The sequence below is a fragment of the Oratosquilla oratoria genome, chromosome 23, assembly GCF_046742065.1.
Source record: "Oratosquilla oratoria isolate Oo_2021 chromosome 23, ASM4674206v1, whole genome shotgun sequence".
Taxonomy (NCBI): Eukaryota; Metazoa; Arthropoda; class Malacostraca; order Stomatopoda; family Squillidae; genus Oratosquilla; species Oratosquilla oratoria.
Window position 1 is genome coordinate 55,627,033 of NC_134799.1, and position 18,417 is coordinate 55,645,449.

Sequence of the window (18,417 nt, forward strand, 5' to 3'; positions counted from 1 at the left end):
CTTTAATGACTGTTTCTTTTACATTCTCTTTCACTTGTTATACTATTTCTTTAAAAGTTTTTTTTTTTTTCTTTTGTTCCACTTTCCATTGATTTTTTATTTCTTGGAGATCTGTCTCTTTTATGGTTTCCCTTACTTTCTTGGTCACCGCTTGTATTTGTTCTTTTACTTCTTTTTTCAAAGCCTCATTTTTGTTTGTATCTTAATTTTTCATTCTTTTGTTCTCACTTTTGATTATGTTTAATTCCCTTTTTTTTAGATCATTAAGCTCTCTGTTGGTTTCAGCATTTTGTCTTTTCAACTGGTTCACTTCTTTATACATTGCCCTGTATTCTGCTCTCATATCTATAATTTAATTTATTGATTCTGTAATCTCCTGATTTCTTAGGATGTTTTTATACCTTGATTCTCTTTCCAATTCTATATCTCTGTCTAGTATTCCCTTTTACAAACCCTAAAAATGCAATGTTTTCATACCTTAGATTGGATTTTGGCATTTCCATGTTGCAACTTCTTTTTGGGATGACACCTAATGGTGATTCAACCCTGCTTACATCCAGTCTTCACTGCTTCACCATATTTTTGTCCTCATTCTCCATTTTGTGTATTGATCACTAAGTGAAATTATTCTATAATTTCTGTCACTTGATAAACAAAGCTCCCTATTCTGAAATACAAAACTAGGTGTTTACTTCAAACTTATCGAAAAAGCACTGCACTCCAGATCTCATTCTAGATGTCTGTGATAGTACTGTGGTGTAGAGTCCATTGTTATTTCTTGTATCTACTGTATCTGTATAGCCCTGTTATTGCTATTATGGCTCCCAAACATCAAGAAACATCAAGGGAGGGTCATCCAAACTAGTGTTCTAAAAATTGGAAAACTCTATTACTCAGCTCAGCACCAGTCCCAAAGGTGTTAGGTTTGGGAGCTGTGACCTATAGTATTAATTCAAGAAACAAATCTGAAACCACAAATAATAACACCCTCATTCATGGACTACACAACAAAAAAGAGAAGACCACACAAGACACAAGGGTGGACTCATAACACATTCAACAGCATTCCCTTCTCTAAGAAAACAAGAAACACCAGACAGATACTCACAGACATCACAATTGGAAAATATTAAAAGAAAATTAATAGCTACAAGAACTTTAATGAACTTATTCAACTACTGTAGTTTACACAAAAATCCATTTAATTGAAAATTAGCTCACATAATTCCTATATCAAAACTGAACAAACCTTCAGAAAAGCTCATATTATAGAGACAATTTTCAATACTAACCACAATATCCAAGCTGATGGAAACACTGGTAGCAGGAACCAAAATAAAATTACTTGCTTCCCCCAACCAGCATAGATTCATAATCACATGGAATATACAATGACACAATGGGTCAATGAAAACACCAGATACATCAAAAAACATCAAGGGAGGGTCATCCCAAACTAATGTTCTAAAAATTGGAAAACTCTATTACTCAGCTCAGCACCAGTCTCAAAGGTGTTAGGTTTGGGAGCTTTGACCTATAGTATTAATTCAAGAAACAAATCTAAAACCACAAATAATAACACCCTCATTCATGGACTACACAACAAAAAAGAGAAGACACAAGACACAAGGGTGGATTCATAACACACTCAACAGCATTCCCTTCTCTTACAAAACAAGAAACACCAGACAGATACTCACAGACATCACAATTAGAAAATATTAGAAGAAAATAGCTACAAGAACTTTAATGAACTTATTCAACTACTGTAGTTTACATAAAAACCCATTTAATTGAAAATTAGGTCACATAATTCCTCTATCAAAACTGAACAAACCTTCAGAAAAGCTCATATTATAGAGACAATTTTCAATACTAACCACAATATCCAAGCTGATGGAAAGACTGGTAGCAGGAAGAATCAAAACAAAATTACTTGCTTCCCATAACCAGCATAGATTTATAATCACATGGAATATACAATGACACTATGGCTCAATGAAAACACCAGATACAGAAGAAATGAAGAACCATCGAGACTGGATTTAATATTAACAACAGAATCTGAAATTGTGGATAAAATTGAATACAAGACAGCACTTGTAAAGAGTGACCATATACTTATAAAGACTGAACTAAAAGAAGAAATATATGTGGGGAGAAATGGAAAGTATAGAAAAGGAAGATTGATGTTCAACAAATCTGACCTTGGAGAACTAAAGAAATTATTTCAAAATGCAAATTGGGGAATATTCTACATGGAAGGGACAAAAGTGGAAGAGAAATGGGAGATCTTGATAGACAACTATAATGAAGGAGTGAATAGGTATTTGCCACGATAGAAAAAAGAGTACACTAAATGCTGGTTCAACAGAAAATGCAGTGAGGCAAAAGATAGAAGAGACAAAACTTGGAAAAGATGGAGAAAAGATAAAAAACCTGGAAAATGGCAAATACATATAAACTATAGAAATGAGTATGTAAAAGTGTGAAGAGAGGAAAAAGGAACTATGAAAAAGACATTATAGAAAAATGCAAACAGCAACTCAAACTATTCAATAGATATGTGAATGATAAACTTAAAAATAAAGAGGAAATGGTGAAACTATGCCAAGGAAATACAGAATACACAGAAGATCTAGAAATGGCCAAAGTCATGAATAATCGCTTCAAGTCAGTTTTCACTAGAGAGAAGGGACAGTAATGGGACAAAGGAAGCAAAGTGTGATGTCCCCCCATGAAGGAAATAATAATAACACAAAAAGAAATAATGGAGCAATTGACAAACCTTGATGTTAGGAAATTGCATGGCCCGGATGGAATTGCAAACTGGATATTAAAAGAATGCAAAGAAGAACTAATGGACAAAATATGTAACATAATAAGTTGCTCACTTAAAGAAAGAAAGATACCAAAAGACTGGAAAAATGCCAACATTGTACCAATATATAAAGGAGGAAACGAGGAAGAATCAACTAATTATAGACCAGTCTCACTAACAAGCACTGTAGCCTTAATTTGTGAGAAAATTGTCAAGAATAGATGGGTAAAAAACCTGGAAGAAAATAATATAATAAACCTGAGACAATTTGGGTTCAGACAGGAAAGATGTACCACGAATTTGATCTGTTTTTACTCAAGACTAATAGATATAATACAAGAAAGTGATGGATGAGCTGATTGTGCTTTCTTGGACTTACAAAAAGCTTTCGACAAGGTACCACACAAAAAATTATTTTAGAAATTGGAAAACATAGGAGGGATACAAGGCAACCTACTAAACTGGATGGAGGACTTCCTGAATGGTAGAAAGATGAGAATAGTACTTAGAGAAAAATATTCAGGTTGGAAGGAGGTGATTAGTGGAGTTCCGCAAGGATCTGTATTGGCTCCAATAATGTTTGCTATTTATGTGAATGACATGGATGATGATGTGGAATGTTACATGAGCTTCTTTGCAGATGATGCTAAATTGTTGAGGAAAGTTAAAACCAAAATGGATTGCGAATCACTACAGGAAGACCTGAATAAGGTTTGGAAGTGGAGTCAGAAATGGGAAGTGGACTTCAACATTAAGAAGTGTAGCATAAAAGAGTTCGGAAAAAGTAAAAATATAATATCAGGACAATATAAAATTGGAACTAAGGAGGTAAAGAAAGTGGGATCTGAAAAAGATCTGGAAGTAATTATCTCAAACGACTTGCCCTCTGATAAACAAATAAACAAAATTATCGGAGAATCCTATAACTTGCTAAAATCAATAAAAGTGGCATTTACCTATTTGGACCAAGAAATGATTAAAAAAATGTCATTCACACTGAAAAGGCCTAGACTAGAATATGTGACGACATTGTGGTCACCCAGTACCAAAAAGAATATAAAATTGAAAGAATCCTGATAGCAACCACAAAAATGGCTCCAGCACTTTCAGTCTTGTCATATGAAGAGAGACAGGCTAAATTGGAGTTACTGACTTTGGAGCAAAGAATGGTCTGAAAAGTGGCTAATGAAATTTAACACAAGTAAATGCAAGGTAATGCACATAGATAGAAATAACAGTAAGTACGATTATAAGTTATTTGGAAATTCGTTAACAAAAGTGGATAGTGAAAAAGATCTCGGCGTAATTATCAGTAATGACCTCAAATCATCCAAGCAGTGTATTTCAGCCTCTGAGAAAGCAAATAAGATTCTAGGACTGATTGCGAGATCTTTTGATTTCAAAAGTCCATCACTCATTAACAAGCTATATAAATCGTTAGTTCGTCCACATTTGGAATATGCTGTTTCCGTATGGTCACCGAATCTCATTAAAGACATTGACAGACTGGAAAAAGTACAAAGGCGAGGCACAAAACTGATTCCAAATATAAAAAATAAATCATACGAAAATTGACTAAAACATATGAATCTGTTTTCCCTAAAAAAGTGTAGACTCAGAGGTGACTTGATACAGGTCTTTAAAATTCTAAAGGGAATTGACAACATCAAAAGTGACAAAATTTTCACATTGAATGAGAATCAGACAAGAAACAATGGTCTCAAACTGTCCGGAAATAGATTCAATTTGGATTAGGTAGAAACAACTTTGCCAACCGTGTAGTTAATGAATGGAATAAACTTCCTGCACAGGTAGTGCAATGTAGTTCAGTTCGAAACTTTAAGAATCATTTAGATAAACACCTAAGCAAGATGCTGTAATGATTATAATTCATTTTATATTATTTGTTTTTGTTTTGCTATCATTTGTCTGATTTTCATTTATTATTAGTTATATGTCAATTTATTATTATTTAACTATTCACCTGTTTGTTTATTATTTAACTATACCTATGCATTTATGTATTTTATTTGTTATTTACATTATTATAGTTTTTATTTATTATTTTATTATGATTTTTTTTTGCATCCGACCTAGATATGGACCAAAAGGTCTCCTGTTGGCATGCTTCGCCTTTATAATCCTTTGTAATCCTTTGTAAGAGAGAGAGGCGACCTACTGACCATCTAAAGAATCATGAAGGGCACAGAAATACTCAATAGAGAGGACTTGTTAAATTTGGACAAGAGAAACCCAAGAGGACATGGAAAGAAACTCAAAAAGCTAGTTAGAGAAGAGATCTGAAAAACAGTTTTCCACACAGAGTGGTGGACACCTGGAACAAACTGGATGAAACAATAGTATGTGCAAAAACCATTCACGAATTTAAGAGCAAACTAGACACTGTGAGATGCAAAGGCACACCATGAGTGTAGCTCCCTTTCATGAAAGTACAACTAGGTAAGTACATACAATTCCAGAAGAAGAACAGACAGAATATCACCAAGTCAGTCCATGGACATTAGGCCCATACTACAAACAACACCAGAAAAACTAGGGAGAGAGTCCCACCAAGTCCACCTATGGACAAAATCTCCCCCTAACTTTTTGTAACCTCTCCCAATTCTTACTTTAGTTTGTATTTAACTTGTAACTGCTTTGTACCAAATATATTTTGTACTTGAAAATGCTCTAAGATGAGCAAAATGTTCTATGGTAGCATTTTATTTTGCCTCCCCAGTGACCTGAGATCTTTGATAAGAAAACTTGAGTCTATCAACAAGAAGTTGATTCTAGCTCAAGCTGTGATCAAATTTAACTCAACATGTATAAAAGAAGAATTACTGCCCACTTTTACGAATACAGGTAGTTCTCGATATATGCGACTTCGATATATGCGAATTCGCGTATATGCGATTCAAGAATTTGCACCACTTTTCGATATGTGCGGGGATATATTCGAAGATATGCGATTTGACCTAAAAAAAAAAAAAAAAATAGTCGCGGCCGATTATTTTTTTTCAAAATACCTATTATATATTTGAAGTTGGTGCGCATAAAGCCGTGTGGTAACACTGGCTGCATCAGCTAGGTAGAGCTGGCATCACTGCGGCGTTATCACAACAACAACACCGGCAGCTGTACAGATGGCATCGTCTTAGGCATCCTTCCTGTTTCATAGGCCAAACCATTGTCTTTCTGCAGGTAATTAAGCTTTTTTGATACACAAATTAATTATTTTTTTCACAAACAAATTAATTTTTGATACTTATTACTGCCCCAATTAATTTCGTCAATTTTCACTCTCTGCAAGAATTATCGTTTATTCTCCGCACTGGATAAACTCTAAGCAGTAAGCCTGCCTGTGTATCTCCAGAGCACATCAACAGTCAGTTTAAGCGTAGCAAGCAGTCTGAAATGTGAATTGTAAACAGACTGATTTTTCAAACAGCTGAAGAAAATACGCTTGGCGAAATAAGTCACCCACGCCATCAGGAACTCCTACACCTCTCCATTCAACCCCTGTCCCGACCTCACCTGCCAGCTCTGAGATGTCACTGCACCTACCGGGGTCCTCTTCACATGAGGTTTTCTCTCCTGAAGCATTGTTACAAACTTCACATGATGAAGAAGACCCCGATGAGCCTGCACCACTCAGCCCCTAATCCATTGCCTTGTGCTAAAATGTATGTAAACATATATGAGATGCAGTATGTAAGCCCTTTGCCAAAATAAAATATGTAAAAAAAAAAAAAAAAAAAAAAAAAAAAAAATTCAATCCGAGTTGAGAACGTATCCCCCTTTTTCCCATAGGTTCAATAGTTCGATATATGCGAATTCGTTATATGCGGGGGGTCCGTGGAACGGAACCCCCGCATATAAAGAGAACTACCTGTATATGTATATATAGCTACAAAGTAATGTCGTAACACACTCGTAAATTTCAACAAGAACCCACTGTGTTGGATAAGAAGAAATGAAATAGATGATATCCATATATTTCGATCACGGACTGTGATCCTCTTCAGTGGCATTAGACGCCACTTGAGCCCTGCCCATGTTCCTTCTTTCTCTGTATATAAGACATGCCTTTTGCTCCACTACTCTGTATTCCACTGAAGAGGATCACAGTCCGTGGTTGAAATATATGGATATCATCTATTTCATTTCTTATCCAACACAGTGGATTCTTGTTGAAATAATTATATATATATATATATATGTATATATATATATACACAGTATATATATATATATATACTATATATGTATATATGATATATATATATATATATGTATACACACATATATATATATATATATTTTTTTCATTTGACTGGTAGTAGTGCTTGTGTGATATAACAAGATATGTGAGTGAAATTGAGGGTTATTGCATAGAACTGTGTGCCTATCATTTCTAAATGATATTCTTAGAAAAAATATAAAAAATATAAAGAGCAGCATTGAAGGTGATCTCAAGTCTGAATGACAAGTTATATGAGGAAGGATTGAGAAAACTGAGGCTTTTATATTGGAAGAGCAAAGAGAGGCAGGCAACACTGTCCAAATTAGAATACCAACTCTGGAACAAAGAAGGGAAAGAGGATACCTACTAACTATCTATAGAATTATGAAGGGAATGGAAATCTTAGATAAGAATGATTTATTGAAATGGGACAATGGAAAATCAAGAGGACATGAAAAGAAACTAAAAAAAGATTATTACAGAAGTGATCTGAAAAAATAGCTTCCCACATAAAGTGATAGATACTTGGAACAAATTAGACAAAGAAACAGTGTGTGCAAACACTTTTCAAGATTTTAAGAAAAAACTTGATGCTGAGAGATACAAAGATGGGTCACCACGAGCACAGCTCCCTTCCTGTATAATACAACTAGTTAAACTAGGTAGATACATGATAAAGATATCTAGATCAAAGAAAGGTATTAAAAAATGTACAGAGGATTTGCTAGTATGGGATGAAAGATCAGTAAGAGGTCATAGTCAAAAAACTGAGTAAAGCAAATGGGTTTGATAGATGTTAGGAAGTTTAGGTTTCCATGTAGATGTGAAGACTTACAGGACAGTTTGGGTGAAAACATAATCTAGGCCAACAGCATAAATGAATTTAATACAAAGTTTGTCGAGTGGAGGCAAAGAAACAGGACCCCATGAGCACAACTCCAATCTTGTATACTATGACAATCTTGTATGCTGGTAACTTCATTTTCGGCATTTGTTTCAGACTATGGAGTGTCACATCTAGGACCTGTCGAATCCTTCCAAAAGTTGTATACTGAACGTAAGTATCCACTAAGATATTCAGACTTGATTTAAGAAAGCTTCTGTGTGGCTTTATTACTTTATAGTTGAGTGTCTTGTGTCTTCAGTATTCCCTTTGATATTAGCAGTGTTGCAGGGAACGGATAACCCTTTATCCATGAAATGCTAAGATGGGAGGGATTACAACAGGGTTTAGGATGAATGGAGGGTGGGCATATGATTTAATTCTTCCTCTGTCACCCCTTTATAAAGGGGAAAATCATTTTGATATATGCATGTGTAGTATATGGATAATGCTAGGTGATTTTATTCCTCAGAGATCTCCACACAGTCATTAAAACTGTTTTGAATAATATCTTCAGTCTTCCTTGACCATCATCACTGCAAAAAAATTCCTATAACAGTTCGCTTTACTGGTGCTTTACACTAATAACTCAAGATTGTACCTGTTGAAGTTATATTTGTTGTTTTTGGTAACTTCTTTTGTTAAAATGTATTAAAAGGTGCTATAAGAACTCTGTCTTTTATAAATATGATAAAATTTTGTTGACCATAAATTTAGAAATGTTTGGAAGGAAAATCAAGTACATATATATACCAGCAGCTTTTTCCCCCTTACCAGGGAGGTAGCCAAAAAACATGGGCATAAAATCACTCCCACCTATTCCATCCCTACATACTCCACTCCCATTCACCCCCCTCCCTCCTTATTTTGGTTCCTCCTAGATGATGGGTCATCCTTGCATCTCTCCCAATGTCCTGTGTCAGGAGCAATGTAGCAAGACACAGCACATCCACAGCAAGGCTGCTTCATTTAATTGGTGATTCCCCCTCTCTGTCACCTCACCCAGAAAAAAAGAATATGGGGAGAAATCCCTTTGGGCTGTGTCAAAATATCATTCACACATACTCCCTCACCCTCAATCCCCCACCCACTCCCATGCATCACATCATCCATACACAACCATTCTTCACTTACCTTTATCTTCTGTCTTCAACCTTCCTCCACAGACCATCCACTATTTCCCGATGCCCCTTTTACCCCTTCTATCCATCTCATTCTTGGTTGCCCCCACATGTTCACTCCTTCAACCTCTGCCTTCCACACCCCTTTTACCAATCTTTCTTCCCTCATTCTTACCATGTGTACAACCCTATCTCCCAACTCCTTTTCCACCTCCACTCTCCCACTCATCTCGTTTCTCACTCTCTCCAGCCTAATAACTGCCATACCTCTCAGGCATTTCATCTCAAACACATTTAAACTTTTCCTCTCTTATGTTCCATGTTTCTGCCCCATACAGTGCTGTTGGCACAATCACCTCTTCATACAATCTCCTTTTAGCATCCATTCTCAAATGTCTATTTCCCATTATACTTTTTAATCCCCCAAGGCTTCTCTCAATCTACATTCTACCTCCACTTCCACTCCTCCCTTTCCCGCCACATTTGCACCCAAGTATCTAAAGCTATCCACTTCCTCCAGTCTCTCTTCCTTAATACTCACTTCCAATTTGCTGCCACATTCTCCCCTTGTACATCTCATCACCTTACTTTTACCCACATTTATCTTCAACTTCCTTCTTTTGCACACCTTCCCAAACTCCATCACTAACTTCCTTAATCCCTCCTCTGATCCTGCCACAAGCACAGTGTTGTCAGCAAACAACAACTGGCTTATCTCCCATTTTTCTCCATTTTCTTTAACCATCTCCAATCCCTGGCCCATTACCCTTACATTTACCTCTCACACCACCCCATCCATGTATAGATTGAACAGCCAAGGTGATATAACACATTCCTGGTGAAGTCCCACCTTTACCTCAAACCATTCTTTCTTTCCATTTTTAATTCTAACACAAGCTCTGCTACTATCGTAAAAACTCTCAACTGCTCTTAACAGCTTTCCTCCTATCCTATATATATGCAATACCTCCCACAGTGTCTTCCTGTCTACTCTATCATAAGCCTTTTCCAAATCCATAAAGGCCTAAAAAAACACCCTTACTTTTTGCTAAAGCTTTCTCACATATCTGCCTTACCACAAAAATCTGATCCACGCAACCCCTACCTGTCCTAAACCCACACTGTTCCTCACCAATTACTCCCTCTCTTCCTCTCCTAATCCTCTCAATCAAGACCCTCCCATAAACCCTCCCAACTACATTCAACAAATGGATCCCTCTGAAACTACTACACTCACACTTGTCCCCTTTTCCCTTGTAAAGTGGAACTATACATGCACTCCTCCAGTCCTCCAGCACTCTACCCTCTTGCAGACAAACATTAAAGAACCTTACCAGCCAGTCCACCATCACTGTGCCTCTGTTTTTTAGATGCCCCGCATGACACCCATCCAACCCAGGTGCCTTACCTGCTCTCATCATGTTGATAACTGCTTTCACCTCATCTTTCCTTATTTCTCCTCCATTTTCCTCATTCATAACTGTCATTTTCTTAGCACTTCCCACTGCAACTACCTTTCTCTCCCTATCCTCCTTCACATTTAGCAACTCTCTAAAATACTCTGCCTATCTTCCTGTTACTGTCATCTCTTCCATTATCATCTCTCCATCTGCACCTTTTACCTCTTCTTCTCTACTAGATTCACCAACTCTTTCTCTCTAATTTTCTTCCAAAACATCTTTTTATTACTTTCAAAATTTTCTGTCATACTCTTACCCCATCCTCCTTCTCCTCTTCTTCTTCCTTTTCTTTTTCCTCTCCTTTTCATCATCCTCCATTCTCTCTTCATGGCCATTGATACAGAAATTGACTCACACCAATATAACACAGATAGACAACAATTCAAAGATTTTTCCTTGAGTGATCTGTTGTTGGACTCGAGGACCAATGCTGCTAATGTGGGGCTGCAGGTTTCCAGTGAGTGAAGCTAGAGGCAGCAGTTGTTACTATTGTCATTATTTTCACTATAAATTAAGTTGGCTGTTATCAACCAGAGTAGCTCAAGATGAGATTTGTTTCAAGGTTGTTGTATTCTAAAGATTGTATTTATAATATGTTTTCCTTGTCCACATTTGTTTTTCTTTCCAGTGTTATGGAGATATGGTGACTTACTTGGACTATTTCAAGCACAAATTGGCTTGTATGGAGCCCTTTTTGAAGTTAAAGTAAGTTTTCCGTCTTTTTTTCTTTTGGTGTTAAGAATTACCTGTAATGTTGACAGTACATATAATTCTGATTTTACTTTTCTTTAGGTTGTGTATTATTGATTATATGTATCCTACTTAAATCCATTGCAAGCACTGATTTTGGACAACAGAAAGTAATAACTATCTACAAGGTTCTCCCAGAAGAGGCTGGATAGTATTGTGGAGTCCATGGTGCCAACAACACAATATACTCTCTATATATCTTTCTATGCCTTTGTCTTTTGGCTACCTCTCCTGTAAGGGGAAAAAAAGCCTTTGGTATATGTATGTATGTATATGGGATTTGTGGGAAAACCTTGTTCCAGTCATGATGTTGCTTAGTGAGACAGGACTGCTCGGCCAGACGGTCTAGGGAACAACAACAGCTATCAACAAACAATTTATAAAAAAAAACACCCATGAGAGTGCCTCCACAGCATGGTTCCCAACAAGCAACAAGAGAAACACAAACAATTTACAAACTTCATGAAAGTAATAACAGGATGCACCAAATCCACTCTTAGTGGACACCTGCATACAGAAACCAAAATCCTTACCATAGAAACACCACATGAAAATGACAGGAGTATAATTCTGTGCTAGAACCCTAAACACCACACACCCTTCACCTTACACTCAGTGCTCAGAGTAGCTGAGTATATTTTTTGCTTTACAGCACAGCATAGGCCTACTGAAGGCAGCTCTGGAGACTTTTTGGTACAGATCAAAGCCAGGTTTTGGTGGGCAATAAGCTTGGGCATTGTGGATAAGTTGCAGCCCTGTAATTGTCACTTAATGTAGCTCTAGAGTTTCTGTGGCATTTAGATCAGGACTATTACCTGGCCAGTCCTTAATGTAGTCAATATCCACCCATTCAAACCATTCATAGATCAGTTTTGCAGTGTGAGGTGGTGCACCATCCTGCATAAATATTTCACTTTTGCAGGATGTGAAACACTTCTCTAAATGGTTATGAGGAAGCTCAAGATAATGTTCTTTGTTCACTGTGAGGTTCTTTGGCAGCACCACTAAATTCCCAGTGCACAGGTGCCCAAAGGCCTCATGACACTATCCTTTTCCTGAGCAAGCATAGCACCTATTGCTACATGACTGGCATAATAGAAAACATAAAAAGTCTTACTATAATCTGGGGGGGTCGCCGATTTAATGAAGCGGCCTTGCTGTGGATGTGCTGTGTCTTGCGACACTGCTTCTGACCCAGGGCAGTGGACAAGGTTCAGGGATGACCCGTCATCCAGGAGGTGCTAAGATAAGAGGGAGGGTGGAGGGGTGTGGAGTGTATTCAGGGATGGAATGGGTGGGAATGATTTTATGCCTTTTCCTTTTTGGCTACCTCCCTTGTAAGGGGGAAAAAGCCTTGGTATATGTATGTATAATCTGGAGCTATCAAGTCAGGATGATCTGAGAGAAGCTTTTTATATTCCTTAATGGCTGCATCTGCTCCTTTATCCCACCTGAAATGATTATAAGAGAGCATGTGGGTTAAAGGAGCAGCTATCTCTGCAAGGTATGGACAGTACCTCTGATAGAATCCAAGCATGTCCATGAATCTTCTGATACCTCATTTTGTTTTTGGGACCTGGAATTCCATCATGTCCTTCACCCTGGCTTCTAATGGTGTGATACAATTTTAGCCGAATTAATGTCCTAGATAGTCAATGGTACTCCTCCCAAAGGCACACTTCTTCAGGTTTACAATAAGCTGGGCTTGTTTTAGTCTGTCAAGTAAACCTTTGAGCCTATTTATGTGATCACTTCATGTATCAGCGAACACAGCTATATCATCTGAGTATGCTCTAACACCTGGCAATCCCTTGATTAGCCAATTTACGAGGTGCTGAAAAAATGCCCCACTATTTTTCATTCCAAATGGGGTCTTGAAAGTGCCCTTATTTGGAAGAATATGGACCCTGTGTGGCTTCAAAATCTTGCAGCATCTGTCTCCAAAAGTCTCCAAGAATGTATCAAGAGAATGGGGTGTCCAACAAAGTACTAGAGAGCTGGTAAGTACCTGATAATGTAAGTTATTTGAGGAAATTTTTTATTTTTACTCTGGCACCTAAGTTTTTGTCCTCCATCGTAAATGACATGGATGAAGGTGTAGAATGTTAAATGAATTTCTTTGCTAACAATGCAAAACTACTAAAGAAAGTACATTCATATACCAAAGGCTCTTTCCCCCTTACACAGGGGGGTAGCCAAAAAGAAAAAGACATAGAAACCACTCCCACCCATTCCATTTCCTATATATTCCATTCCCCTCCACCCTCTTCCCTCCCTCTTACCTTGGTACCTCCTGGATGACGGGTCATCCCTGCATCCTGTCCACTGCCCTGGGTCAGAAGCAGTGTCGCAAGACACAGCACATCCACAGCAAGGCTGTGTCATAAATTTGGCGACCTCCCCCCTCCGTCCCCTCATGCAGAAGAGGAGAAGATGGGGAGAATTCCCTTCGGGCTGCGTCAAAAGAAAGTAAGTACGGAAAAAGATGTGAATTGCTACAGAGACCTGGACAAGGTCTGGGAATGGAGTCAAAAGTGGGAAGTGAACTTCAACATTAAAAAATGTAGTATAATGGAATTTGGAAAAAGTACATACATACATATACCAAGGCTTTTCCCCCTTACAAGGGAGGTAGCCAAAAAGGAAAAGGTATAAAATCATTCCCACCCATTCCATCCCTGAATACACTCCACACCCCTCCACCCTCCCTCTCATCTTAGCACCTCCTGGATGACGGGTCATCCCTGCACCTTGTCCACTGCCCTGGGTCAGAAGCAGTGTCGCAAGACACAGCACATCCACAGCAAGGCCGCTTCATTAAATCGGCGACCCCCCCTCTCCGTCCCCCCATGCATAAAGGAGAAAATGGGGAGAAATCCCTTCAGGCTGCGTAAAAAATTGCTCACCCCCCATCTCCCCGCCCATTCCACCTCATGCATCACAACATCATCCATATACAACCATTCTCCATTCACCCCTGTCTTCTGTCCTCTCCCGTCCTTCCTCAACAGACATTCCCCTCTTCCCCAAAGCCCCCTTCACCCCATCCATCCACCTCCTCCTAGGACGTCCCTTCATGTTCACTCCCTCCACATCTGCCTTCCATACCTCTTTTACTAGTCTTTCTTCACTCATTCTTTCCATGTGTCCAAACCATCCTAATACTCTTTCATCAACCCTATCTCCCAACTCCCTTTCCACCCCTGTTCTCCTCCTCACTTCCTCATTTCTCACTCTATCCAGCCTAGTAACCCCCACCATACTTCTCAGACACCTCATCTCAAACACATTCAAACTCCTTCTCTCTTCCTCTCTTATGTTCCATATTTCTGCCCCATACAGTGCTGTTGGCACAATCACTCCTTTATATAGTCTCCTCTTAGCATCCATTCCCAAATGTCTATTCCTCATTACACTTTTTAATCCACCAAGGCATTTACTCGCTTCTCTCAATCTACATTCTACCTCCACCTTCACTCCACCTTTTCCTGCCACATTTGCACCCAAGTATCTAAAACTATCCACTTCCTCCAGTCGCTCTCCCTTAATGCTCACTTCCAGACTACTGCCACTTTCACCCCTTGTACATCTCATCACCTTACTTTTACCCACATTTATCTTCATCTTTCTTCTATCACACACTCTCCCAAACTCTGTCACCAACTTCCTCAATCCCTCCTCTGATCCGATTACTTGGAAAAAGTAAAACAAGAATATCAGGACAATATAATATTAGTGCAAAGGAAGTAAAGAAAGTTGGTTCTGAAAAGGACCTTGGAGTGATTTTCACCAAAGACATGTCCCCAGACAAGCAGATAAACAAAATAGTTTGAGAAAACTATAATTTACTACATACATACATACATATGCCAAGGCTTTTTCCCCCTTACAAGGGAGGTAGCCAAAAAGGAAAAGGCATAAAATCATTCCTACCCATTCCATCCCTGAATACACTCCACACCCCTGCACCCTCCCTCTTAATTTACTAAGATCAATAAAGGTGACTTTTAATTACTTGGATGAGATAATGGTAAAGAAAATATTAGTCACACTGATAAGACCAAGATTGGAGTACACTGCAACACTATGGTCACCCAGTACAAAAAAGAATATAAGGAAAATAGAATCCAAAGAGCAACGATAAAAATTGAAATATGAGCAAAGATTGTCTAAACTGGAACTACCAACCCTGGAACAAAGAAGAGAAAGAGGCAATCTATTGGCCATTTATAGAAACATGAAAGGCATGGAAGTCCTTGACAGAGAAGACTTATTATAGTGTGATGAAAGAAAAACAAGAGGATATGAAAAGAAACTCAAGAAGGATAGTTATAGAAGAGATCTGAAAAGAAAAACTGTTTTCCACACAGAGTGGTGGATGTCTGGAAAAATTGGATTAAACAATAGTGTGTGCAAACACCATACAAGAAATTAAGAACAAACTAGATGTTGTGAGATACAAAGACTGGTTACCATGAGCATAGCTCCCCTTCTCGTATGGTATAACTAGGTAAATACATACCAGCAGAGCCACTCCTTCCATCCCTGACTCTCATCATTCTTGGCATTCTACCCACCACACCTCCAAACTCAAAATCACTCCTTGCATTCAACTTAGTTTCACTTCATGCTAACACATCCATATTCCCTCTTGCATACAAGCTGTCAATCTCTTCCCTTTTACTCTCATCTTCCCCACAATCATGAACATTTAATGACCTCATTTTTAGGATTCTTGTTAGTTTTCCTTCCAGTTCTTCCTATTTCTTGACTTCAAGTAGGGTAAGCATACAGAGAGCAGGATCCCTAGTACCATCATTCTGTCCCACTTTGTTGCCTTTTATGACTTGTATGGGAATCACTCTTGTATAATTCTTCCTCTGCCCCCGCCCCCTGTGCCACAACCGTTGGATGAAAGAAGAAGAATCGTAGAAGTGGTAAAGGACAGTTTCAAGGGAGTAGCATAAAATAGGGACAAAGTGCAATACAAGAGTAGCAACATTCCTCAATGAGTAGAGGTTTTACTTTAATATAGACAAGTAATGTGTGGCTTCAATCTATAGGGGAGCCACAAAACAGTCTCTAAATTATTTGCTGCATGCTACCATGCAATCACTGCTGCATAACTTGATAATATGCAGTCAATACCCCAGTATGAAGTATGAGTTTAATTTACTTTAATGTATCTTTAATTTATTTTAATGTATCTTTACAGTATGAGAACGGAAAATTGCTGTGCATTGACTTGAGGCCCTCTGAAGACAATGACATGACAAAGCCCTTGGAAGAGTTTCTTCTTTTCACAATAGATGCAGTGATGAATCCTCCTCGGTGTATGTGTGCTAGTCATCCTCAAGAATGTATTATCCGAATGGATCAGGTAGGGATAAGTTGAAGCTAGCCCTAGTTTTGAATAAATTGATAACAAAATTGTTGTAATTTGCCACCAAGAACCAGTGTTTCAATCTTTGAGGACAATATTGTGCCAAAGAGGTGGTAAAAGGGATATCTAAAGAAGGTATTAGAAAGGAGGGACATTAGAATTTAAAAGTTATCAACATTCTTTTTTTAGTGGAGATTTGTCTAATCATAAAGGCTGTGTAGCTTAGGTATGTAAGTGTCACACAGTCACTGAGATATTGACTGCATAAAACTCGTGCAGTCAGTACTCCTTATGGAGTAAAGATCCTCTTTTATTTTAGTATTGCAGGGCAGAGCTGAGTGTTATATATATATATTTATATATAGTATATATATATATATTTGTAAAAGAGAGGCTCTCAGTAATACAGTATATATATATATATATATATATATATATATATATATATATATATATATATATATATATATATATATATATATATATATATATATATATAGACAAAGAAAGTAAGCGCTGGACTTGTCAAAATAAGTTTATTCCTACATTTCAAACCCTGTCTGGTGTTCGTCTTCAAGGATATACAAAGATAGCAAAGGGAATCAATGTAAAGGGCATGTGTGCCACCCTGGGAAAGGTCTCCAAAGCGACCATTACTCACCAGACAGTACATTCATCACCAGGTAGGACACCAGTTCATAAAAAAACATATCACTAAAATACACATAGATACATATATACACATATATACATAATCCATAAAACTAAATACAGTGAGACCTCTCATTAACGGATGTCAATTAGATGTATTTGTGGTGTTTTCGCTGTGTTTTTGGTGTTTTTGGTGCTGTTGTTTAGTGTGTGCAATCACTATGCCACCCAAAAACCACTCCAAATCAATGGATTATTCACATCAACGGACACCGTTACCCCCCTTTTAGTCCATTAATGAGAGGTAGTACTGTATAGAGGAATAAATAAATATAAAGAATAAATACAAAAACAGAAGAGATAAAATAGTCCAATAGAGTAAGTCCGCAATCACATACAAAGGAGAAACAGCATATGAATGTCAATAAATAAACCTAGGAGGCAAAATTGTCCAGCTTGTGCATTGTAGCACATTGTTCGCCTGAAGAACAAAAATACAGGATGTTGTGGTCCAGAGACAAGCAAAAAGACAAAGATCAAGCCCAGAAGTGATACCATCATGATAGGGGTGGGGAAAAAAAGGCCAAAGTGTTGCATCACCTATAAGAGGGACAACACATCATTGCTGTGTCGGGTACTTTCTGTTCAGCCTGTTCCTAGTGCCCTCGTAAATGGGGTTCAAGTTCATGCACCTATTAACACTAGCCTGATCTCTTACCCAAGCTTCTAAGAATAACCTCACACCTTAACTGGCCCCTGTATACTTGATACCTGCATTCTGCCAGTCCATCTTGTGTTGTTGGCCTTCGCAGTGTCTCAGTACTGCCAAGCTCATATCCCTCCTATTCACTGCCCTCTGATGTTCTTGTAATTGTGCCCTCACAGTGTCTCAGTATTGCTAAGCTCATATGCCTCCTATTCCCTGCCCTCCGATGGTCTTGTAGACATGTTGCCAAATTCTTATCTGTCTCTCCTACATAATGGGCCTCACAATTCTTGCACTTTACATTTTACACCACCACCATCTGATTGGCTACACTTTCTACATCTTTCACCTTCATCAAAACCCCATGCAGTATTTACTTAGTTGTATTTACTTAGT

The 18,417-nt window shown here is 38.0% G+C and overlaps 1 protein-coding gene across 1 annotated transcript in view; it reads left to right on the forward strand.

Annotated features, from left to right (window-relative positions):
* Positions 1 to 18,417, forward strand: part of LOC143038123 (F-box only protein 31-like) — a 94,468-nt gene that overhangs the window by 21,091 nt on the left and 54,960 nt on the right. The window contains exons 2-4 of the mRNA XM_076207121.1: positions 8,068 to 8,124; positions 11,160 to 11,236; positions 16,497 to 16,661. Coding sequence (XP_076063236.1) covers positions 8,068 to 8,124; positions 11,160 to 11,236; positions 16,497 to 16,661 — 299 coding nt within the window. The remainder of the gene's footprint in view (positions 1 to 8,067; positions 8,125 to 11,159; positions 11,237 to 16,496; positions 16,662 to 18,417) is intronic.